Source organism: Melospiza georgiana, chromosome 14 (genome assembly GCF_028018845.1).
Source record: "Melospiza georgiana isolate bMelGeo1 chromosome 14, bMelGeo1.pri, whole genome shotgun sequence".
NCBI classification, from domain to species: domain Eukaryota; kingdom Metazoa; phylum Chordata; class Aves; order Passeriformes; family Passerellidae; genus Melospiza; species Melospiza georgiana.
This window is the reverse complement of record NC_080443.1, coordinates 18,511,454-18,537,920: the sequence shown is the minus strand read 5'-3', so window position 1 is coordinate 18,537,920 and position 26,467 is coordinate 18,511,454. Positions and strand designations below refer to the sequence as shown.

At 44.7% G+C, this 26,467-nt stretch overlaps 1 protein-coding gene across 1 annotated transcript; it reads right to left on the bottom strand.

Annotated features, from left to right (window-relative positions):
* Positions 1-567: 567 nt before the first annotated feature.
* LOC131089444 (hepatocyte nuclear factor 4-beta-like) lies at positions 568-26,467 on the bottom strand. The gene is made up of 10 exons (XM_058034195.1): positions 26,338-26,467; positions 19,400-19,571; positions 17,418-17,512; positions 9,313-9,419; positions 8,177-8,332; positions 7,446-7,533; positions 6,458-6,610; positions 3,680-3,916; positions 1,799-1,912; positions 568-701 (listed from the first exon to the last, which is right to left on the bottom strand). Exons 1-10 carry the CDS (start codon positions 26,465-26,467, stop codon positions 568-570), a joined length of 1,386 nt encoding a protein of 461 aa, XP_057890178.1.

Genomic DNA, 26,467 nt, shown 5'->3' with positions numbered 1-26,467 from the left:
TTATGGAAAATAGCAAAATGTTGGCATTTCTGATCATAAAAAAGAACTGGGCAGCATTAAAGGGCTGCCCTACTGGGACAAGGCCTCTGCGGGTGGAATAAGGCCTTGGCCTTCAAAGGATTGTGATGATAATTTTTCTTACAGCTTAACAGGAGAAATGGGAGTGCAATTAATTGAATTTGTGCTGGAATAGACCTTTTAATCCCAATTGAGGCCCTGCTGTGTGCACACAGGGTTACCAGGAGCTGTGCAAGGCTCTGGGACTGACGGAGACAGCGAAGGGTCACAGGCCATGGTCACAACCCCTGAAACCCAAAGATCCGCCAGTCCTGGCCCTGCTGAGCAGGGCACCACCCCAATCCTTGTGCCAGGGGCTGTTCCTGGTGGGAATTCCGTGCTGGGGCTCCTCTGCAGGCCAAGCCTGCGCCGGGTCACGGGCGGGGAAGGGCGGCAGCGGCGGCTGCGGGCAGGGGTGATCTGTGCTTGGGCTCTGCAAAGAGAAAGGGCCCTGTTCACCGTCAGCACGGACCCCACCGAGCTCCCAGCTCCTCCTTCCTCCTCTCCCTATCAAATCTCCTGCTTGGGCATGGCTGTGTGAGGCAGCAGCTGCACCACGGTGCTGGGCCCTGCGCTAGAGCCTAGCTTATAGTCTTCACTGCCTGTGCTGGCAGAGGGAGATGGAAGGGATGTCTCAGGAGAGGCTGTGGGAGAGAAAACAAACAGAATTAACGTGGATGCTGTTCAATGGAAAGCAGCAAACCATCCTACAAAGCCAGGAGCAGGAGCTTGGGGGATCCTGGCGTGTCCTTCTTTCCTGGTTTGTGAGGAGGCACTGGGTGGACTGGCGGGCATGGACCAGTTCTCCTCGGGGTTTTGCACTTGGGGAATGCCCCCAAGTGCTCTTCAATCCTTCGTCTCCTTGTCAGAGAGGAGCCTGCAGCCCCACTGTACCTCCTCTAATCTACTTTGCTGGAAAGGGGCTAAAAAGCTAAATAAAAGCCACTTAAAATTCATGATGCCAACATTTGTATAGCTGAGAAACAGCAAAATACACTAAGTACACAAATACACCACAGGAGGTAAATGATTGTGACTGGCAGAGGGAGGGAGACTGTGAGTACAGGACATTGTGGTTGTTAAATTCCACCTCCTGTTCTACTTTCCTTTTTCCACAGCCTGGTCCTGCAGGGGATAAATGCCTTAACCCACCCCCAGCAGTGCCCACGGTGATTGAGGATGGGCTTGTATTCAGGTCCTGTTGTTTGGCAGCAGCCACAGGGAACTCCTGCCATAAAGAACCATCTGTCCTCTATTGTGGCATCTCCCAGTGCTGCCAAATCCATAGAAACACTCAATCTTGATTTCTAGCCCTTTTTTTTTCAGCCTTGTGTTGTTTTAGTAACATCGCAAAACCCCCTCTGGGTCATGCTACCATTAAAAATCCTAATTTCTCTTTGGAATCATGGAAAGAAGTCAGTCAGGGGGGCTGTGAGCTCTGATTCCAGTGTAAGATTTAAACACATATAAATAAACTTAAAGAACTAAACTAAACTTACATTTACTTTAATAAACTTAAAGAACTTAAATTAAATTTATTTTTAAATAAATAAATAAACTTTTTAAATAAATAAACTGTTTAAAAAAGAAATTAAATTTAAAATTAATAAATAAATAAACTTTTTTTTTCTGAACTGTGTCTGCTGCCCAGTTCCTCAGCTATGCTGACACTAATAATGTAAATATTGTAAAAATGGGCTCTAAATAATGGGCTGTAAATAACATAAAAAGAGAGACATACGGTCTGGAGCAGTGTGGATCACAGAGGTCATGTTGCTTTGCAGGACATGTCCTGGCAGTGGTTCCAGGTTGAGGTTGGGAGGTGCTGACTGGTACTGGAGATCAGCAGAGGTTCCTGCAGGTGGGATTGGGAAGAGACATTCACATCATTCTTTGCATAGTTCCCCACAAGATGCTCTGGGCTAAATCTTTTTCATGCAGAGGATGTGGAAGACCTCTGTGGGTGAAGGTTAATGGCTCATCCTTGCTTCCTTCCCCTGCTCTCAGCCTCTGGCTGTGTAGGAGCAGCCCCCTGGGATGTCTGGGCTTTCAGCTGCTCTGCAGCTGCCTGGGCTGTGTCCCAAGAGCTGCTCATATCTGGATTTCCCCTAAAGTTATAACTTTTACACATTTCCAACAAAAGATGTGTTGTCTTCCTTAAAATGCCTCATGTTGGAGGCCTGAGTTGAGTCCCACACCACAGAGGGGTTCCTTTGCTGTGAATCTCACCAGATTTCCAGAGCTAGGCTGGAAAGAAAGGCTCTGGGGTTGGACTGGAGTGAGAAGGATCCTTCAAGCTACAATTCATGAAATGGGTTTGGTTGGAAGGGATCTCAGAGCTCATCTCATTTCAATCCATGCCATGGGCAGGGATGCCACCCACTGTCCCAGGTTCCTCCAAACGCCGTCCAACCTGGCCTTGGACAATGCCAGGGATCCAGGGGCAGCCACAGCTTCTCCGGACACCCTGTGCCAGGGCCTCCCCACCCTCACAGCAAAGAATTTTTTCCCAACATCACACCTAAACCTTGTCTCTTTCAGCTTAAAACCCTTTCCCTCCATCCTCACAGAATTCACAGAATGACCAGGTTGGAAGAGACCTTCAAGATCATCGAGTCCAACCCAGCCCCAACACCTCAAATATAAACCCTGGCACCCAGTGCCACATCCAGGCTTTGTTAAACACACCCAGGGATGGTGGCTCCACCACCTCCCCAGGCAGCCATTCCAGAACTTTATCACCATTTCTGTAAAAAACTTTTTCCCTAGTATCCAACCTGTATTTCCCAAAGAGCCCAACCTCACCTGAGCACAGGCACCTTTCAGGAGCTGTAGAGAGTGATAAGGTCACCCCTAAGTCTCCTTTTCTCCAGGCTGAACACCCCCAACCCTTTTCCTCCATCCTGACCCAAAACACCCCCCAGTGACACTTCGTCTGTCACTGTCATATTTTCTGAAAAATCCCTGGGAAGCTGAGAAGCCTCAGATAAAAATGAAAACAATAATTTCTGATTTGCTTCTCCTGCGTTTTGCTGCTTTGGAATGTGGTTGGAGATTGTTGATCCAACATGTGAATTGTTTTGACTTAATGACCAATCATGGTCTGGCTGTGTCGGGGCTCTGGAGAGAGTCACGAGTTTTCATCATCATTCTGTAGCCTTCTGTATCCTTTCTGTATTCTTTAGTATAGTTTCAGTATAGCACAATATATAATAATGTAGTGTAATATATAATAATGTAATGTAATATAATATAATGCAATGTAACATAATATAATTAATATAATTATATTAATATATTAATATTAATTATGCATTAATAATTATTGTATATTCATCTAAATAATTATATATTACGAATAATATAATATAATATAATATAATATAATATAATATAGTATAATATAATGCAATGCAATATAATGCAATATAAAATAATGCAATATAATGTAATGTATTGTAATATCATATAATATCATGTCATATCATATCATATCATACCATATATCATATCATATATGAATTAATTAATTAATCATATATGAATAATTTAGCCTTTTAAGAACACGGAATCAGCTTCAATCATTTCCTTCCAACAGCCCCAGAAAATCCCCCATCCCTACCTCCCAGCAGCATCTCCTGCAGCAAGCTGTCAATCCTGGCCACTCCGAAGAGCTTCACAAACTGCACCTGCTCGATCATCTGCCAGGTGATGCTCTGCAGGGGCGGCAGCAGCAGCAGGATGTCGCTGAAGCGGCCCCGCGAGTCGTACTGGCGGTCGTTGATGTAATCCTCCAGGTTCACCTGCACCTGGAAGCGCATGTTCTTCACCTTGCCCGGCTCGCTCAGCCCTCTGCAGTCTGGGACAGGGGGAAATGCAGTTACAGTTGCTGCCCTGTTGTTCTAGGGTGAGGGTATGATGCTTGTGTCCTCATTCGTGTGTTCTGGTTTAGGGAAAATTTGGGGGAAAACCTCCAGAAAGGAAACCCACACAGCCCCTCCCCACAGCCACTTTGGTAAAGATTCCTTGGAGAGAAGTGGAAATAACCTGTTTATTTAACAGGCAAAGCACCCCCTAGCACACAAAATGAACAATGTCAGATGACAACACTCTTTCACCCTTTCACACTATTTCACTCTGTCACTGCTCTGAAAAAGATGACAAATTCAGAAAGTCTCTCTTAGGGGTGGTCGCTCTGTTATCAGCCACAAGGTGCAAACTCTTGGTGTTTCCCAGGTCCCAGTCCAGAGCAGGCTCAAGTGGTTCCAAAAAAGAGAAAGCAAAAACAGTCCGGGGAAAAATTTGGACTGCTTAGCTAAACTAACTAATGAGCAGAAGCAAAAAGCAGGAGAAAAGCAAAAAGCAAAAGCAGCACCATGTACTGCCCTGTCTCTGTGTCCTGCCAGCTGTGGGAGAGCAGCTGATAACAAAACCCAAACCAAAACATTCACTCTTCAGAGCCAGTCTTGAAGGCACAGAACATAATATCCAGCATAAACAGAACACACAAATGGGGATCCAAGCATCATAAGGTCACCCTAGGACACCTGTGCAGGCAGATGTTGGGGATAGTGAGTAATGGGATGGTTGACTATCACAATTAAAAAGGGAAATATCATATATATATATGTTAAGAGAAGTTTTATAGATTTACAGCTCTGTTTTACCCCCTTGTGTTGTTCCTCTGTTCCTGGCAGCGTAATATTTTCTCCATTCAATTGAATAGAGAAAAGCCTACCTGTCTTCTGTTGTATTTTTTATAAGGTTTTAATAAACCTTGCTGAATTTTTTGGAAGTGGGTATCACTTCTCATAGGCAGGATGTGTGCAAGGAAAAAGATGAGAAGGCAGTGATGCTCTGAGTGTCCAAGATCAGCTGGCAGGTTGGGCTGCCATTGCTGCACATCTCACATGGAACAGGGAAAAAGTGAGGGGAATTGGAGGGAAAACAGTAATTGGAGGAGAAACAGCAATTTGAGGAGACTTTGAAGGGAAACTGTAAGAAAATAGGAGCTTGCTTCACATGGATGTGTCTGCCTACAGCCATTAGCCAAGGGGAAAAATTTAGAAGTTAAAATATTTTTCCTTCCAAGGAAACAGCCTGGAATTTTCCCCTGAAGACTTTGAGTCACAACTGCCACCACTAAATAGTCCCTGTATGTTGTGATTACACTCACTGCAGCATCAGGTTCTTGTCTTGCTCTCCTGCCTTTGACCTGTGGTCAATCCTTTTTTTCAAGGATCACTTGTCCATCTTAAGCAAATAAATTTATCCCTGGGTCGGGTCAAGTGCTGGCATTTGCAGCCTCCCACTCCTGCCTCTGCTGCTATCTAAACCTGAGATTTCTGGATCACTGCCCCATTTCCTTCACTGTCTGCAAGGAATCCACAGGCACCACATTTTGGGGAATGCAGTGCCAAGAGATTAGATAAAGTGGTTAACAAATGATTGTGTGTCAGCACCAAGCTCTGAGGACATTCCTGCTCGTTAGCACGGATGAATTTCACTTCACACTCCCTCCTTCCAGCTGAAACCTCAGCACCTCGTTGTCACATTGATCTAAAGCTGCACACTGATCAGCTGAGAAGGTAATTTGTCAAAATCGGTTTGATGAAAGGTAATTTGTCAAAATCAGTTTGATCCCTCCTCTGCTCACAGCAGGCTTTGGTGAGCCAAAGCTCGTGATGTTCCTGAAACTCCTGGATCTTGATCTTGAATCAGTGAATACAGCAAAAAGACCCAATAATTAATGGATGATACTCTGGTTTCTCCATGCTAAAAGACAAAAGGGCATTGTCTGGACTTGGGATTGTTTTCCCATGTCCTCCCTGAGCTCCAGACAGATACCCACTGGAACCTGGGCCGAGGCAGAGCCTCCTGTGCTTCTGGAATAAACACAGCAAAGCTTCAGAACAAACTGGTTTTTCTCTGTATTTCCCTTATCTCCATCCTGTGGATCAGCCCTGCCCTGGGTTGCTGCTGGCTTCCAGCAAGATCCATTAGCACATCCCTGATATTTCTGGGCACTCTGAGCAGCCCAGCTCTCTGTGGTTTCTGATGGTGCTCTCTGGACTCTCCACAATGCTGCTTGTTTGGCTCTCTCTGCTTATTATACATAATTAATGCAGGTATGTATGTCCTTAATGATCATCTCCTGCATTTCAGGCTGATGGGCTTTTCCAAAACCAAGCTCCTACAGCACCCAAACTCCTCCAGGGCCTTGCACATCAGCCTGGCTGGAATTCACACTCAGGAATTGCTCTCTTCTGCCTTAAACCTGCACTACTGAGCGCTGCCCGTTACAGCACGGGCAGGCTGGGATGTAGAGCAGCTTCCCAGGGGTTTTCCAGGATTTTGGAGAGCCCCCGGCTGCTGTGCAAGCCCTGAGAGGGAATCTCACCTGGGTCAAAGAAGATGATGGCTTTCAGGCAGGCGTACTCGTTGTCATCAATCTGGATGTCCCGCAGGGGCTTCACCAGCTCGTCCAAGATTCTGGTGGCCACACGGGCGATTTCCAGCTCCGGGCAGTGCATTGGGATGATGAAATCATTCCCTGGGAACACAAGAGGAATTCCCCATCAGGTTTTTGGCTCCAGCTCTGCTCTCATCCAGCAGTTCCCTGATAGTCCCAGTGCTGTTTGCAGCAGTTTCCAGCCTGCAGCTTTATAATCTGATCTGAGAGAGAAGCAAGGCCCAGATCTCATCCCCGGGTGCTCATTTATCTCACCCACACTGTGCACACAGCCTGCTCCGTGTTCTGCTCTGCTGTGCCCTGTGTTAAATCAAGCATCTGTTTGTAAGCAGGGCTGCACTGCTTTATTTTTGGTTTTCTTTTTTATCTCTCCCTCTTTTCTTTAATGTGAAGCTTTTTAGGGTCGGTATTCTCATTTGTCTGAGAACAATCCCACCTGTGGTGGAAAACACCTATTTTCCTATAAAATAATAAATAATAAATAATAAATAATAAATAATAAACAATAAATAATAAACAATAAATAATAAATTGATAAATAAATAATTTTCTTTTTCCTATAAAAGGAAACGCATATTTGCTCTGTAATTTTTAATAGACGTTTCTGATCAATTTTAAAGTATCTATATCCAAATACCTCATTGCTTGGGCCTTGGCAGTTTCAGGTACAAAACCAAGACAACCCAATTTGAGATGCCATTTAAATCCTGGGGATTTCTCATCCACAGTTTCAAAGCATTGAGGGAACAGTTACAAAGATCCCAGTGAATTTATTTGTTCCTTTTTTACTCCAGCACCGTGTCTCCACCCAGATGTGCAGCCCAGGAGTGCAGAGGGGGTTTCAGGGGTGCACAGTGCTTGGGAATGACCTAGGAGGGGTGAATTTTAAAAGCAGGAGTGTGTTTCACTACCTTACCTAACAGCAGGAAATCAGTGTATGGTATGGACCTCTTGGCCACCCCAAGGAGCAGATGTTCACCTGCATGGGCTCTGAGCAAGGCAACCTGGAGGAGACAAAAATGAGATTCCATTGGAAAGGCAGAGGATGGGGTGCTGAGCTGGTGCTGTTCAATTTGGTGTTTGCTTAGGTCTGGCAGATCTACAGATAAAGTTCTGTTCAGGGCTAGAAAATACCAGTGTACGTTCATTTTAAGAAGTGCTACATTCATGGCAAACTAAAAGAGAAGCTGTTTTCAACTAAAAGAGCAAAGAGGGGCTTAAAGTAATTTGCGTTCTTAGGAAATAATCAGATTCTATATTCAATTATTAGGTACTACTAAAGGCAAAATCAGAACTGCCCTGTAATTCAGAACTGCTGAGCAATTTGAGTTATTTGGAAATGATCAGATTCTATATTCAATTATCAGGTACCACTAAAGGCAAAATCAGAACTGCCCTGTAATTCAGAACTGCATCAGCCTGACACAATCAGAATTTTTTGACTGGATCTTTTGCAGGTTGGACTGACTAAATCGATATTTTTAGGGACTTAGGCTCCTGAAGTTATTTTTAACTGGTCCTTCTTTCCTCTTGTTTGTTCTCTGCAGAGGGTGATCTGTATGTTAATGCCAGATTCTCCCGTGAGAGCCCAGCTGGGAATTCCTTTCAAAGGCACTGGATTTACTGGGAAGGGCCATTGGTTTTTACCTGGTCGTCGAGGGGGAGCTCGCAGAAGGCTGGGATGTATTTTGCCCATTCCACCAGCACCAGGAGCTGCTGTTTCATGGATTCACACACGTCGTTGATGGTGGCAATCTTCTTCATGGCAATGTCTGCGCTGTGCACGGGGCTCAGGGGTAAATACTGAAAGAAAAACCAGTTTTGGCCGTGTCTGCACCAGTACAAAGCCGTTTTATCCCCCTCCACAGCAAGGGCTCATCCCTGGGGAGATGCTCCCGTTGTGGTTGGGCACTTCGTGCTCAGCTGCGTCCGACTCGCAGCCCATGGAGCAGCTTCCACGAGGTGGTGCTCAGTCCCAACACACACCCAGCCCTCCTCTGCCTCCTTCCCCGCTCTCCAGGACAAAAATCAACATTCCCATCTCAGCAGCGCCGTGTCTCAGCTTCCCACCAATCCCTCCAGCCAGCCAAGTGCATGAAATGCATCCAGCTTTTCTCCCCCAGGTTGCTCTCAGCGACACAAAACTGCTTTTTTGATCTCTCCATGGCAGGGAGAGGGTTAAAACCAATAATTTTTGAAAAGGAAGTGGGCTCATTGCTGCATGTAATGTGCAACATCTGGACCCTGTGTTTCAGTGGGGAAGGGGTATTTGCATAAGAATTTAAAGGAGGCTCAGGGTGAAATTAATGGTGGGGCGTGAAATAAAAAAGCAATCAGCGTCGGCTGAAGCCCAGTGGATTTACTCACATTATTTTTCTGCCTTGATAAAGAAGTTATGTGCAAAGATACAATCAACCACGACTGGAATATTGTGTTCAGAGCAGGACAGGGTGCAGTGAGGAAGGATAAAAGTCTGTGTGAATGCAGTGAGATTTTAGAGCTGCAGCCACAATTTAGGCCAGGGGAAGAGGGGACCTGGGCTCTGCAACATCCCTCAGCCCTTGGAATTTCAGCTTTCTATCTCCCACCAAAGGTGCACCTGCTCCCTGCGGGATGTATGGCCTTGATACTGCATTTTTCCTGTCTGCTTTTGGATATTTTGCATTTTCTTCCCTGTGGATTTGTGCAGGAGCCATCCAAGGGCAGAAAAAACCCTGGTATAGTGGGCTGGGATTGCTGAGGGCCATGGACCCATTTGGAGGGGCTGTCCCCACGTGTCCTACCTGCTGTGCCATGGCCTCAGCCTGGGTGAGGATGTTGATGGAGAGGGAGCCATTGTCCTCATAGCTGCTCCTGCGGATGCTGATCCTGTCACGCTCATTCTGCACGGCTGGAAGGAGAGACAGAGGTGCTTGTGGCAGTGAGAAACTCCCAGTGATTATGTGAGAAAATCCCAGTGGCTGTGCGAGTGAGAAAATCTCAATTGTTGTGCCAGTGAGAAAATCCCAATGGTTGTGTAAGAAAATCCCAGTGATTGTGCCAGTGAGAAAATCCCAGTGGTTGTGTGAGAAAATCCCAATGGTTGTGGCAGTGAGAAAATTCCAATGGTTGTGTGAGTGAAAAATTCCCAGTTCTTGTGTCAGTGAGAAAACCCCAATGGTTGTGTGAGAAAATCCCAGCGCTTGTGTGAGAAAATCCCAATGGTTTTTCCAGTGAGAAAATCCCAATGGTATTTCCAGTGAGAAAATCCCAATGATTATGCCAGTGAGCAAATCCCAATGGTTGTGTGAGAAAATCCCAATGATTATGCCAGCGAGAAAATCCCAATGGTTGTGTGAGTGAGAAATTCCCAGTGATTGTGGCAGCGAGAAAATCCCAATGGCTGTGTCAGTAAGAAATCTGCCCCAAGCAGTGGCTGCTGCCCCCTGTGGTCCCTCACAGGAGTGGATGGGGCTCTGCTCCTTCAAGACCCTCCAGTGTGGCTGGATTTGGGATAAACAGGCTCTGGGGAGGGGAAAAGGCCATTCCAGAGGGAGAAAACCAAGCACCAGAGGGGGATGAGGCCATTTGGGGTCAGAGCAGCACCCAGGGGGGGTTTGCTGGCCCTACTGAATTTGATGCAGCTCAGGGGGAATTTGGGGGTTTGGTGTGACCTCTCTCCACCTGGCAGTGCTGGAGCCCTGGCCTTTGTGCCCCTTTGTGCCCCTTTGTGCCCCTTTGTGCCATGGCTGCACTGAGGGCTCTGTGCTGAGCTCCTGGGGCTGCACCTCACCTCATGGCAGGGCTGGGAAAGCATCCCCTGATGCCACCTCAGAGCAGCCTTGGAGTGTCCCTGCCCCTGAGCTGGTGACCCCAGGGGACATCCCCACCCCTGGGGCATAGAAAGAGTCACTCCACGAAGGAAGCTCAAAGAGAAGGAAATTTAAATCTCCCTTAAAACCATTTCCTCAGCGTTGCCCATCACACAGCTGATTTCAGCCAGCCTGTGACACATGAAGACAGCACCAAGCCAGGGTTTGTCACCAGCCCTGCTGCTGCAAATTGCTGGTGGAAACCAGCTCAGAGTCCTGAAACAGCAACACCACAGACCCTGGAGACACTGCAGGAACCACAGCAAAATGAAGATCAACCCAGAGCTGGACATGCCATGGTGAATTGGGAAAAAACCCACTGATTTTTGAGGCCCATTCCACCCTTTAAGCCATCCTTCCCCCTGAAGCACCAGCCACATCCATCATGCTCCATCAGCCCTGCACAGGGAACAGAAGGCAGGGATTGCACTTCAGCATTTATTTTTGCAGCAGCCTCTGAGAGCTGACTCACCTCCACTGCAGCCATCAAGTGAAACAGCAGCAGAGAAAAAACATAAAAGAGAATTTCAATTGAACCCAAGCTGGTCTCAGTGCTGGTTTCTCCCCCAAGCCCTCGTGCCTCTGTCCAGCAGCTCAGGACTGGGGAAGAAGCCTGAACACACTCAGTGTTCTCCTGGCAGCTCCCAGATGTTGGCTACAACAGCTCAGAAAGGCATTTGTCACATCCCTGAGGCAGAGGGAGCAGGATTCAGCGTGTGGTGATAGGGCAGCACATCCCTCCTCCTCCTCCATGCAGCAATCCCAGACAGATTTCACTTTATTTGGGGTAAAATGACTCAAACGGAGCTGCCAAAGCACGACTCACTCTGTGCTTTAACCCCTTGGGTACAGAAACACTGCTACAAAAGTGGCCACTTTTGAGAAGATTTTTCCAGCAATTTTTTTTCCCTTTTTGCAGAATCAGCAGAGTCATTTTGCCACCATTCTTCTGAGTCTTTGCCTCACTGCTGGGTCTTGTTTTAGAGCATCAGGACTCATCCCTGGGAATCCATACAAAGGGAAAACGTGGGCATTGCTTTGCACAGTTTGAGGGAAGGCGTTTTTTCCTCCCAGCTCATGTCCAACCACTGCTCTGTTTTCCTAACCAACCTCTGAAGAGGGGCCAACAAAGCAAAAGGGCACAAAACAGGCAGCAGTGACAAAAATCAATGCCTCCCCTTATCAACAGGGTTTATTTTCCAAGATCTGGGGCTCAGCCTGGCTGTCAGTCAGGATCAGCCTGGCTTTGTACCTGCATCCATTTCTGAAAGGTGCCACGCACAAACACATCCCTGGAGCATTTTCAGACTGTGGGCACTACAGAGAGGCAATTTGTCACCAATTTAGAGAACAAACAGCTTTTGGGAGGCTTTGCTAACCCTGCTCAGACAGCAGCATGAGCTGCTCTGTGCATGAGGGCTCAGCCTGAAGGTGATGATGGTTATAGGAACCACAATCTTGGCACTTCATGGGTTTTACTAGACCACCAGAAAGGTCAGGGGCAGCATGTCAGGAGAAACAAGATTGACCCCATCTGTTTCATCACTGTTTTGTAAAATCCCCAAACACCTGGATTTATATCAGATGCTCCCCCATGTACTCTCAGGGTGGGCCTCTCTGCCAAGAAAAAGGACAAGTTTTGCCTTTCCAATCAAGCTACACATCTGATTTTCTGTAAATCCTACAGTGCCAGGCAGTCCTGGTCCCCATGACAGACTCCTTTAAGAAGCCTCAGCCTGTTTTTCCCCCCAGTCTTTTTATGGCACATATTTCAGTGCTTCCCTCATGCTCTGATAAGCTCAATCTTCCAGTGCAAGTGGATGGTACAGAGTGACTTTCTCAAGGTGATTGGGGTGTTATCTCTGAAAGCACCCAAGATGTGATGGAATTAGATACAAAGGAGAGTTAATGTTTCACCTGCCACAAAAATTAATCTATTACTGTGCAGTGATTATATTGCTGTATTTATTGTGTTTGTGAAAGGGAAGGGACAGGTCACTCCTGGTGAGGCAGTGGGAGTGCTCCAGGGACCTGGGGGTGCTGGGCTCAGCTGGGATCTTGCCTTTGCTGTCAATAAAACCCAACAAACCTGCAGGAATTACTAAAAACCCAATGCTGGATCCCTCTGTCTCCCAGGGGCTGCTATTTCCAGAAGTGCCTGGCAAAATATTTGCTGGTTTTTTTTCCCTTCTCTGCACATTCCCAAAGGCAGAAAACACCACAAAGATCCACCCAGCCCTACAGAGAGTCCCTAGGATGGTGCCGGGCAGGGCCAGCCTGTCCCCAAGCTGGGCTTTCCCTCAGAGAGAGGGGAGAGAGGGCAACATTGATGCTGGTGTCTCCCTGCAGGGACTTGTCCCTGGCTGCAGCATGTCCTGGCAGTGGGAAGGGGATGGGAGCACAAACAAACGCTGCCTGTGACGCAGGGCAGCCCTCCGAAGGGTTTGCTGTCACTCTGAGCAAGGCTGGACTCTCTGCCTCCAGCTCTGGGCAACCAAACAGGGGCTGTGGGATTGCAGCAAGCCCCTGCTTCCCAAACTGCTTGTGCTCACTGCCTTGCCATGGATGAGGAGCCTCCAGGGAGTGCAGTAAATGGGGCACAGGCACTTGTTGCAGACATCTTTTTATGAAAAATCCTTTCCTTAGGATTTTTCCTCCTGAGAAGCTGAGAGGCCTCAAGAACAAAATGCAAACAATGGTTATCTGCTGCTGTGGGATGCAACAGGTGCATCTGTGATTGGTCTCATGTGGTTGTTTCTAATTAATGACCAATCACAGTCAGCTGGCTCAGACAGAGAGTCCGAGACAGCTGCCTTTGTTATAATTCCTTTCTATTCTTAGCTTAGCCAGCCTTCTGAGGAAATCCTTTCTTCTATTCTTTTAGTATAGTTTTAATGTAATATATATCATAAAATAATAAATCAGCCTTCTGAAACATGGAGTCAGATCTCTGTGTCTTCCCTCAACCAAAAACCCCTGTGAACAGCATCACAGGCACTGGCTGGGAGAGCAGCAAACCAGTAACTTTCCACTGCAAATACAGGGGTTCCAGCTTTGCCTACACAGGAATTACTGTTTCCATCATTATTCCACTAAAACCAGCCTCAGTTAATGCTGCTGGGGTTGGAAATGCAGTGATAAATGGCACAGAGGGAGCAGGAGGAGGGCAGTGCCTGCGTGCTGCACTCACCAGTGTTCCTGTCTTCGCCGACAGATTTACTCCTCCTGCTGCCTGATTAATTTATATCCTCAAATAATCTTTTTTTTTCTGAGCTACCTCGGATTTTGTAGGTGTGGTGTGTTTTATTTGCAAATAAATCCCAATGGTACATGTACATTTAATCCTTTCAGGGGCTTGTGGACTGATTTATGACTACTGAAGGTAGAGAAGATCCTTTATCTTTTCCATCCTTCTTTGCAATAAACTGCAGTCCCAGCATTCTGAAAGCTGGCAAAAGAAATGTGCAAACAAAAGGTATGAAACAAGATAGAGGCTCTGTGAAGCACTAATAAAACTGTCCTATAAACCTGTCCAATTTCATAATAATAAAGAACAGACTCAAACCCTCCCTCAAAAACTCTCTCCTCCTTACTGTTGTAGCAGTAAGTGATATAACAATTTTTTTTTCTTCTGTATAAAACTAAAGAAGTTCATTCGCATTCATAAAATGCTTTGAAGGGGATGAGAGGTTAAATATTAGCCCCTCATTTTTTCCCCCCCACCAGCAAGCTGAATCCTGACAGTGCAATGCTGCCCTTTTAAAAGGCTTCCAGGTTTTCAGGCACTCAGCTCCATGTGAGGAGATGACCTGGCTCACTTGAGGAATCACACCCTGCTGATTTAGTCCGGGTTAAACATGATCTCAGGGAGATGCTAAAAATAGAATCCTGCTGTTTTCTTTGGGTGTTTGAGTACCTGGTGTTCTACTTAGCCACTGATGCTGCAGTGACCCAAAACCCTGTCTGGTGGCATTGTGCAAGACAATAGAAATCAAAGCTTCTGAGCCAACAGAGGAACTCAGGGGGAACAGCCAGTAAATCCCCAAAACATCCAGACCACCCCCTGGCACAGCCCCAACACAAGAATAAAGGAGTGAATCTCCTGTAGAAATCTTAGATTCTGATCACAGAGCTGTTAGGATATAAGAGGGGTTTTTGTTCAGGCAAGGCTATCCCTCCCTCCTCATCCTAAATTAAATGGTTGTTATTAAAGTGAATTATTGATACCAGAAATGCAACTGGGAGAGGAGTGATTCTGAGTGAGCTGTTTTCTAGGAAATCTGGGAACTGGACCTTCCACAAGACTCAAGTTTTGTCCCTTCCCTGCTCTCATTAGTGCTGATGGAACCTGGATCCCATCTCAGTTCACAAGCCTCTTGTGGAGGGCAGTCTTGGTCTTTCCTGAAAATAGGATCAAATTCAGGCTGTGCAAACAAGGCAATCTAAAGATCAACAGGTAATTTTCTCAACCATTCCCTGGGGAGCCTGTTCAGTGCCCAACCACTCTATGAGGGAAGAACCTTTTCCTAATATTTAACCTAAACTTCCCCAGCACAGTTTAAATAATCCTGCAGCCCCAGGCAGAGCTGGTCACCATGTAGCTCAGGTATTTGTATTATATATTAGGGGAGAAATTTTCCTTCTTCTACCAGGCTACACAGTTCCTTGTAATTCCTTATGCACTAGAAAAGTTTCCAAAAAAAAAAAAATAAAAGAGAAAGAAATATCCAAACGTGTCACATCATGTCTTACGACACATGAAGATTGGGGAGAAAAAAAAATAAAAACAATCCCTCTGGATCCAAAATTCCCATTTATCAGTTAGTTCTGCCAGGGAACAGCAAGTTCTCCAGGCTGAGCACACAGACACAGAGCAGTGGGTCAGTGGGGCACGGCGAGGGTGACCCCACCCCGGGTGTATTGTCACAGCCAGCCTGGGAATAGGATCCTTTCCAGCTCCTTCCCCTCTGTCTGGATAAACAATGCCACTGCCACACCCTGGAAACTCTGACTGCCGTTATTGGGGCTGGCCCCAAAGGAATGTGCCAGGGAAAGAGGGTTGTGCCAGTGCTGGGACACAGTATTGATATCATCGCTGCCACCTCCCCAGACCAACCCCTGCACACTCCAAAAGATTTTGTACAAATATTTGGCCACTCCAATAGTGAGCACCATCCAAGACATTGCTTCTCCTTCTCCCTAAGGCTTCGCAATGCTGTTTAATATTAATCTAGAACCACCCAAAAGCAAATAGCTGTGTTCTTTTTGTGCACACAATTGTGCAAGAACTCTTCTTTCCCGGTCCTGCACATGTGCTCGGGACAGAGCTCTGGTCAGCTAAGCGAATTTCTGCGCAGCAGTTGCTCAAGGTGCTCTAAAAATCTTCCTTGCCAAACACAGGAGCATTTTCTGAGTGCACAACCTGACTGCACTCATAAAAAAGTTTCAAGGAATGTGACGATGTGGAACTTGAAATGAGTCATCTCCCATCAAGCTGCACTCAGTGATGGAGGCATGAGCCAAGGTTTTATAACTTTTACCATAAAAACCAATAAAAATCATGCTTCAGCTCAAAGAATAGATCTGATAACGAGATTTCAGCCTTTCCAAGCAGCGCAGTTTGCTGCATTGGCAGTTGGCTTGATCCCATCTAGAACTGACCAAATCAGCTCCAATTTTTTCTTTATTAATTTGAGTACTATTTGTTTTTCCATCTGCTGTATTTACTCCATTTCTCCTAAATTAAACCAGTGGGCATTTTTGCTTCATCCATGATTTATGCCAGGTTTCAAAACACCCTTTTTCTCCAGGAAAACATATGGTCAGAACATGGGAAAGATCATTTAATCACCAGTAAAATCTTATGAATTACCAGAAATCGACAGCAAATTTCCCCTTGGGTTCTGTGGGGCCACAATTCCACCCCTTGGGTAAATTTGGTGACATGGAAAGAAACTTTCAAGCTCTTTTCTACCTCCCTCATCTTTTAGCTGTCTGTGGGCTGGGAAACAGCACAAATGAAGGGTAAAGAGTGGGAAACAGCACAAAGGGTAAAGAGTGTGAATAAAGAGTGTGAAACCATCATCCAAGAACCTGCACCTTAGGTAGGTTGGGCCCCCAGTTTGTCAGGCACTCAGTGGACAAGGAAAATCACAATAAAACAGGATCATCCATGCTCTCCCAGTATGCAGAACTGGACAAGAGCTGTGGTAGATCCCAGACTTCCCCAGGGAAGCTGCATGTAGGCACAGGTTGACAGAAATGTTTTTTTTTCTTGCAGAGCATTAGGCACTATGACAATATTTCCATTAGAAAAGGCACATCCTGCTGGTCACTGGCCCCCAAACCTACAACTCTGCTCCTCCTCAGTACAAATGGTGGGAAATGCAACAAAAAGTCTTGGCCAGAATGGGATTGGCCCTTCAGTGCTGGTGCTGGTGGTGGCTCCACAGTCACCCTGTCACCAGCAGCATAACCAAAGGGTTCTGTTCTGAGTCATGTCCCCTGCTGGGGTACATGAGTCAGCTGTGGGGGACACATGAGTCACCCTGCTGCTGGAGCTCTGCCCATGCCCTGTGCCATGCAGGAGAGGCTCCCACTCCTTCAGGCTGTACCTTGCCCTTGCATGCAGCTACGTGAGCATCAGCTGAGCCAACCACACCACCTGAAGCAGCAAACTGATGGCATTTATGAGATTGGAGGTGGCAGATCCTTGCTGAGATTGGCACAGGTGGGATTAGGGGTCACACCAGTGGGTATGGAGAGAGGAAATTGCCATTGTAAAGCACTTAGAGACCTAATAAGGCCCATCCCTTTTTCAGGACTAAAAAGCCAGTCTCACAGGATGGGTGAATAACTTCACTGGGCTCTCATTGAAATTGAAATAAAATGGCAAACAGCTGCAACAAAAAATATCTCTCTGCGACCCACAATGATCATCTCTCCAGCCAGTGCTGCTGCTGCTCCCCACCATGCTCTGCAGTGGAACAGGGCCTAAGACAGCAGCAGGAAGGCTGGAAATGTCTCTTTGCACCCACCTTCTTTCTTCATGCCAGCTCTGAAGCATTTCTTCAGCCTGCAGTACCTGCACTGGTTCCTCTTGTCTTTGTCTATCACACACTGTCGGTTGAACCTGGGAGGAGATGGCAAATACAACTTGGAGCAACCTCCTCACCCTGAGCAGCCCCAAATAAAGCCCCAAAGCTCCGTGAGCTCCTCTCTGCATGATCCTAGAGAAGAGTCAAAGGTTTGCCAGAAATGGATTGAATCAGTGTTGGCTTGGCCCAGCTCCTCGTCTTCCCCACCGCCGCTCCTTCCAGCTGGGAGCTTCAGACCACCCACCCTGCAGGGATTGGGATGGGTTTGGCCATGAAAACACTACTGTGACTCCAGTTGTGCTTTTGTAGGAGCTCCATCTCCCACGTCCAGACAGTTTTTGGGTGTTTGGCATTGGGGTTTGTCTGGTTTCACTTGTTAACTATGCTACGATCTGTGTAGAAAAAAACGCGTTAAGGGCCACAAGGCCTTTGGGCCTGCGGCCTTGTTCTGAGGCCCATGGCCTCCCAATTCCTCCTCCTTTCCATGGGGATTTAGGAACCCTTGTGCTGTTCCAGGGGTGGCCCACACAGCCTTGGCAGCTCTCCCCATGGAGGGTGAAACAATGGAAGGGGAATCTTCCATGCAGAGAGGAGACGACGTGGGACCATCAGGCTGTAAAAGCTGAGGCGCTTTCCCAGACTGGGAAAAAGCCAAAGGTGCAAAAGCCCAAAGACTTTCAGAGGAATTCATGTCTGCCATAAGCACAGCTCTGAGCTGGGCTGAGCTCACCAAATAAGGGCTTGCACACAAGCTTGGCTTCAATGCTGTGGATCTTCCCTGAGCTGCCAAATATCACAGAGATTCATGGATTCCTGGGGAGAGGCAACAACTCCGCTCCCAGGAGACCGACAGCTGAAATTTCAAATAAACCATTACAGAGCTCATCTCCTCCTGCAGAATTCCCACAGCTCATGGGATGGGCATTGTGCAGATGGACACTGCTGTCACCTCAGGTGTCTTCCATGTCCTGGAGTGGTAAGGGCACCAGGAACATTTTGAACAAGTAGGGTGACTCGCATTGGAAACATTTGGAATGCCCTTAGAGGAGGAAAAGCTTTGGAACAGAAAGAAAACTTCCAGGTTTTAACTAGAGATGAAGGGCTTAAGTGTATTGAGGTTTGGGATTTCTTTCCACTTTCTCCTGTGCTAAAATAAATATCATTTTTCCTAAGGTCAAATCAAGATAGCAGCTTTATAATTTATAGCCTCCTCCTGGAAAAAAACCCTTTCAAATGTATACCTGTGTGCCAAAGTGGATGTGAATCATCTCTGGTCCACACATATTTCTCAGAATATTCATAAAATCATCACTGATAAGTGAGTGCACATAATTTATTGTATTTCAAAACAAGAATGGAGAAGCTGTGAGAGGGCTTTGGAGGTGACAGATTCCTGGATGCCTGTTGTTCTTCACCAGGAAAAACAAGAAAGATGAAATCTCTGGAGCTTTGGTCCTTTGCCGCCTTGGCCTCCCCTTGCTGTGCTGTGACAGGGTCATGGTGCCACTCCACACCCAATATCTGAATTTAGGTATTTTACACATCAGTCAAACCTCAGGTTTTAGGTTGGACTGGAGGATCTCAAAGATCTTTTCCAACCTTATCCATTCTGTGGACTATGAGTTTCCCTCCATTCTCAGGTCTATGATTTTCCCTCATTTTACCCCATAGGGAAAGCAGTGATGGCGCATTCGCTCAATGCACCACAGAAGGTCTCAGGGTCCAAATGAGATAAGACTGAGTTAAGAGATAGGACTGAATTTAGAGATAGGACTGAGTTTACTCCTTATAAACCAAATTGCAGCGCTACTGCTGGCCTTCACAGCGTGGCAACTTGACATTTGAGATACAATCCCTTGATCCCAACCCCAAATAATTTCCCACATAAATCGCATTTTTTGTTAATTGCCAAAATTTGGTACCTGCAGGAGTAGACGTGGTTCTTGCGGACGCTCCTCCTGAAGAAGCCTTTGCAGCCATCACAGCTGGAGGCCCCGTAGTGCTTGCCAGTGGCTCTGTCCCCACAGATGGAGCACAGGGAGCTGACACCGTTGGGGAGCAGGTTGGGGTTTGCTGACTCGGCCGCGATGGCATCTGTGGGCACAGAATGGGGACAGTCAGAGCTCTCTGCCATGGAAATCTGCACTGGGATATTGCATGAAAAATCCCTTTGCCAAAATTTTTTTCTCCATGTTTTGCTGCTTTGAAATGTGATTTAAAGAATTGTTTACTCACCATGTGAATTGTTTTTAATTAATAACCAATCACAGCCAGCTGTGTCAGACTCGCTGAGTCTGCCACGAGATTTTATTATTCATTCCTTTCTAACTTTCTGATGTCTCCTTCTTCTATTATTTTAGTATAGTTTTAGTATAGCATTAATATAATATAATATAATATAATATAATATAATATAATATAATATAATATAATATAATATAATATAATATAATATAATATAATATAATATAATATATAGCATAATGTATAATATAATTAATATAATGTAATGCAATATCATATAATATATCAGCCTTCTGAAACATAAAGTCAAGATTGTCATCCTGGGGACCCTCAAACACCACCACAGAAACTTCTGAATTTATGGTCATGCTCTTCCCAAGCTCAGCTCCTTTCTCCTTTCTGGTATTGGTGTTTTTCTTCACTTAAATGATCAGAGAGATTTCAAGCTGCATAGCCCAAACTGCTCTTGAGAATTTATCAATTATCACTGCTTTCCTGGAGAGATATAAAGAAACCTCACTTGCATGTGATTTTTTTGGTTTTGAGGGATGGGGACCCACCTCCTCAATGAGATGCCTGGAGAGCATGGTTCAAAGCTGGTGTCCACAGAATAAAATGGATAAAAAGCTCATTAACTTGAATAAATAGAATGCAGAGAAGAAACAGCAGAGAAAAAAGGAAGAACTGCTTCATGCCTATGACAGAGGTGCTGAAGATAAAGGATTGCTCTTGAGAGCTCCTCTGCAGCTGGAAGGCAGAGACAGCAGCTCCCACAGGGATCACTTCAGCTCTAAGTCTGGTCCCTGCTCTGAAATTCTCTCTGAAGATGCTCACTGCTTTCCACTAGAAAGCAACAGAGGTGTGCAGGAAGATCAGATTTCTAAATTAGGGACCTAAAATTAGGTGATATGAATGCCCTCTGTCATGTCCTCTATTTGTACCCACTCATTTGGGGCTGGAATAGCTCTGCTGAAAACTCCCCCTGGAACCTCTCCCTCTGCCCTAACCATCAGACTTGCTGCCCTCTCAATCCTCCTAATTGGGGAAGGAAAGCACAGGAGGCCCTTGCAAGGAGGGCAGCTGGCAGTGCTTGTATCTCCCCATCCTTTTGCAGAGCCTGGCACTGGCTGCAGGGTGATTTTATGAATTTATCACACCTCTGGGGTGTTCTGTGCTCCAGGAGATCCCATCTCATCTCAGTGACCTCAGAAGAGTCCCTGGGACAAGGCACACCCTGATGTGTCTCTGGGATGGGATATCCTCCCAATAGAGGTGGGGAAAGTTCAGCTTAGCAGATTCTTAGAGAAAACTGCTCAAAGGGGAGGAATTGTCACCTGATCTGCCTAGAGAGAGTTTTCTAATCCATAATGCATAAAAACAGCTCTGGGTAATCCACACACAGGATATATACAGAGAGAGAGAGTGAGAGAAGGCTATTTTTGTGCGTGAATACACATTAAAAAATTATAGTGAAAATATCTGCTGTGCAATAAAATTGTAATCAAACACCCCATAAAAAATAAATAGCAAAGCCAACAAAGCTTTAGTTTTTTGAAAACTGGATAGTTTCTTAACTAAGGCTGAGACCAAGACATTTTTAGCCAAGATTTCACTAATGCAAAGTTCAGACATCCTGTCACCTCCTAAAATAACCCTTTTGGTCCATATTCACCTTCTGGTGTGTGGATGAGTAAATAAGTGGGTTACAGCAAGATGGGAGCAACATGACAAGAAAGAATGACAGCACCAAAATCATTCCTGGGTCACAATGACAGGAATTGAGATTTGCCTCTTCCCAAATTCTGTGTAAGGTTCTCCCAGCCCCGACATTTGTCAGGAAGTGACACGTGGGTCCTTTGGGAACAACATCTATGTCAAAGATGTTTAATGGCAATTTAGATTGATTTTTAGGTATTTTGGTATTTTTTTTCAATTATTCTTGATTTTATATTACTTAATAACTTAGTATTAAATGAACAATACAGAATATTCCTTTGAGGATAACTGCAGAACATTTGGGCATCTGTTGTTCCATCCATTTTTTGGGGGAGCACATGACCATAAACAAAGGCACTGTGTTGGATTCCATTTTAAAAATTTGCACAACCGAAATAAAGATAAGGCAGCCAATTTCCTCTTCACTCCCCTCATGCTTTCTCTAGACTTCAGAGGAATCAAGCCAAGATCAAATAGTTTAGATCTCCAACAGACTCTTCATCCAGGACCAGATTGCAAAATATTCCTCATGCTGGGAAGTATTTACTCACCAGAAAAGACTTGATTTCCTTTTATATAGGATGTGAGAATCTGCTTGCTGTTATAAGGAATAAATTAATAATCTGGCCTTAAACCAGGTGTTACTGGAGGGGAACCATCAGCACTGTGTGTGTGAGGGCCCTTGGAAATTAGCAAACCAAATTTTGCCCTCACTTGTATCCATGGAAGCACAAACAAATCACCAGTGAGCTGGGTGGCTCTGGGTTAGGGCAGCTCCACAGCTAAAAATTCAAACCCTGGGAGGGAGCCACGTGTGCTCTCCAGCTGAATTGGCTGAATGTGGACACAAATTTTTACAAATAAAAGGAAAGCCCTAATCCAGAATGCACGTTAATTATGATCACAATTATAATTACAAAATCCTGTCACCAGCTAATGATGGGCTCCAAATGAGAATTCACTCAGAGAAAAGACAAGCACAGCTGATATCACAGGCACCAGGAGACTCTTTAACACAGCTTTCAAACCTCCCCAATATTTGGGTTTTTCTGTGAGGAAAGACCAGGATCCCTGGCAGCAGAGTCCCCTGCCTGCCTGTAAAATCTGCTTTTGGTGCTCCAACCCTGCCTGCCACAGGGAGATAACCTGAACAGTTCCTGTGCTGTGCCACAGGAAATCTCCACTGCAGAAATGCATTCAATTCTGTTCTCCACGAAGAGACCACAGCTCATCCTGATTTTGTGTGGCTCCCAGGCTGAGCTGAGGCTCTGCTTGTGGCCAGACCCCTCACTGGGACTGCCCTCGACTTCACTGGCAGAAATATCTGAAGCTGGGTTTTGAGCTATATATAATTTTTTGAGTTATATATAATTAAAAAATATATTAAAATCTAATATATAATAAAATATATAAAAATAAATAGCGTTATAATTTTTGGAGTTATATACAATTAAAATGTATGTGAAATATATAAGAATAGAATAGAATATTATCTATTATATATGATTATATTACATATCATATATCAATATATATTATTAAGAGAATAAATTATATTATATAATATAGAATTATATAATACAGAATTATATTATACAGAATTATATAATACAGAATTATATTATATAGAATTATATTACATTATATTATATTACATTATATTACATTACATTACATTATATTACATTATATTACATTACATTATATTACATTATATTATATTATATTATATTATATTATATTATATTATATTATATTATATTATATTATATTATATTATACCATACTATATATTTTTTTGAGTTATATATATTCAGTGTGCAGACTCCCTAAGGCTGAGAAGAGCACCCAGTGGCTTCTCCAGATTTGGGATCAGCCAAGTTCACAACTGAAATGCACACAAAATTTTTGGTACCTACTGCCTCTGTATGTTAATCATTGTCTATGATAATGCCAGTTTTACAGTGATAAGAAATGACACTGAGGATGTTCTCATCATACCTGACTCCTGCACTGCTTTTCCTTTCAGTTCCTTTACTGGCTGCAGCTCTTCTAGATGCGTATTGTAAAAGAGAATTGTCATGAAATACTTTCCAGAGTGGCCTTTATCTACCCGGAAATCCAAGTTTTGGTGCACATAATTTGCAGTTAACAAATCCCCTGATTACATCTGCTGGGCTAGAATGTGAAGAGATCACAAATGTGGGTTTAGGGCTTGAACACACACAAGGAAACTCGGTGCCAAAGCCAGCATTGTGAAACCTGTACACACAAATGTAGGGCAGGAGGGGGTTTAAACCCTGGCCACGTGCAGGGCAGCCTCTTTCCACATCAGCTTTTAGCAAACAGAGGAGTTTTTGAGATATCAAACCTAGCTGTGATTTAGTGACCCCACATCCTAGAGGAGTGATGATGACGGTGCTGTTCCAGGCTCAAGGGATGGGAAATCACTGCCAAAACATCTCTGGTGGCTTTTGCACACTCTGAACTGGCTCAGACTGGGAAAGATTTCACCAACCTCGTGCCAGGGCCCCAAGGATCAGTGTGGGGTGTGGGGCTGAGGACAACGAGCACCACCACCCTGGCAGAGAGTGCTCCCCAACTCTCCAGTGAAGAATTGGGGCTGCAGTGCAGCAACGCTTCACATCTTCACCAAAATGACACAGCTCTGACAGGAGTGTGAGGGAATGGCCAGTAACCACACATAAAAACTGAGAATATGGGTTGTAATGCCAGCCAAGGTGAAGGAAACAAATTTGTACAGAATGGGAAAATTTCTGCTGCTGCAACACATATTTCACATAGGAAAGACAGAATTAGTAGTGATTTTTGCTCCTTTCCTTTTGTCATTCTATTTAAACCTTACATATTTCTTATATCACTCCCATAAAGTGTTGTATTCTTTATTTTGAATTAATCCTAAAACATTTGCCAAATTATGAGCTATTTGAAGGTGGAAAATCCAAACTACATATCTGGGCAAATCTCAGAATGATAGCAGCTTCATAAAGAAAGATCTAAGCACAGGAAGTGCTCCACACAATTTCTCTACCCAAAATTTTGATGAAATAATGTACTGAAGAAGGAAAGAGTTGGTTTCAAGAAAGCATGACCTTATTTGAAAATATTCCAATTTTCACTTTTGGAATTGTCCAGACAATAAGGAACTGCACTGAGTTCACCAAAATAAATATTTCATCCTTTCCTGTTCATATTTATAGAGGGCAAAGCTGTCATCATCTAGTAAGGAAAATTCAGATGAACCTTAGGAGAGATATAAGCAATCTTTAAAAAATCCAATATAGTTATAAAAAGTACCTAAAACGAGGTTGTTTTTTGATTCTAAGAATTTTTTAAATATTTCTGAAGCCACAAGGAAACTGTAATTTGGAATTACCTTAGGCGACTAAACTCAGCTGGACAGCAATAGATTTCCATGCATGGCCATTTCATGTATTTTTTTGAAGTTATTTTTACAAATGATAGAGAAGGACACTTACCCAAGACAAACAAGCTAATTTCAAAGCAGCTACTTCCCGAGAGAGCTGGTTAGTCATTAACAGCTAAACAAATAGCACAATACCGAGTTCGATAAAGTTCAGAAAAAAACTCAACCTGTCAGTTCTACTGCATGAATCAACAGAGAGCCCAAACAGACATTGGTGGTTCGTTTACAAAATTATATTGAATTTCGGGGAAATTTGTGCCGCTTCAAAAAGTGGAAAATATCTTCTTGTTCAATGGGAAGTGACAAAGCAAAACATCTGCGTTAAATGACATTTCTGGAGTAGGATAGGGGGTGGAAAGCTTTCTGCAAAAATAAGATCCAGTCTAGCTGGAGCTTACAAAAATTATATATATTGAAAAACCTTGATTTGGAGACAGTCAGAGCTTTACAGAAGGCAATTTTAAATTCAAGTTCCTTTGGGCCTTTTAACTTTACTTGTCTCCTGACCTCCCTCCAGGCCCCACAATAATAAGTCTAATCATTTTATATTGTAGGTGATATCCCTACTGAAACTCTGATTTCCTTTGATGAGCCAGTTAATGAGCAAATGTGAAAATCCCATCTTAATTTCACTAAGCTTCTTAGCAAATTAAAAGCCTGCCAAAACTCTCCAAAGGGATCGCTAACGCCAGAATCTCATTCAGTTGTACAATTGGTTTCATGCAAGATGACCAAAATGCCCTTTATTTTTACACAGCGAGCAGTTGATTTCAGAGGATGGAGTACCCTTTATGCCAGAGTAATTTTGACTGCAGAAAAATTAAATCCCACACAAAGTGCTTTATTCCTGCAAACCGAGCGGAAGTGTCGGCGTATAAACACTCCCGCCTCCCAGCCAAGTCCTTTGTGCCCTAAAAACTCTTGGACCATCTTGGTAGCCAGAAAAGGAATACAAAACTAGCAATGGTTTGGATATTGCTTCTCAATTCAAGTTCCCAGGACCAACTTAAACAGGGCACACGGTCATGGACAAATGCCGTTTGGGACGACATGTTTTCCTGAGGATTAAATATCAACTGAGGTCGTATACGGGAATGAGCCACACATTTGAACGAGAAATATTGGTAATAACTCCCCTCCTAAGCTATACAGCAGGACAAACCCAGGGAATGCCATGAAGACCTCTACCAACACCTGCAAAACTTGGTGGGCTCTTCAGGGCATGACAATCAGCCCACCAACGAAAAGAATAACCCAAAAGAATAACCCAAAATGGGACCGGCAAGCAAAGGGGTCGCGTTTCAGCCCAAACAACACCATGGATGCAACAGAGGTTGACAGGTCAGCTGCTTAAATATTACCCCTTCCACCCTTTGCCCCATACCTCCCACCAGCCTTTCCTCTGTGTCCAGCTTTACAGCAAAAGTGGCGGAGCTTATTCAAGAGAAAAACGAATAAAAATCTCACCCGTGTTGTTGGGGAGCACGCGGAGGTTGTCGAATTCCAGCATGGTATAAGAGGAGTCCAAGGAGTCGACATAATCTGGCATATCCATGTCCATGATGGACTGACAAAGCTTCAT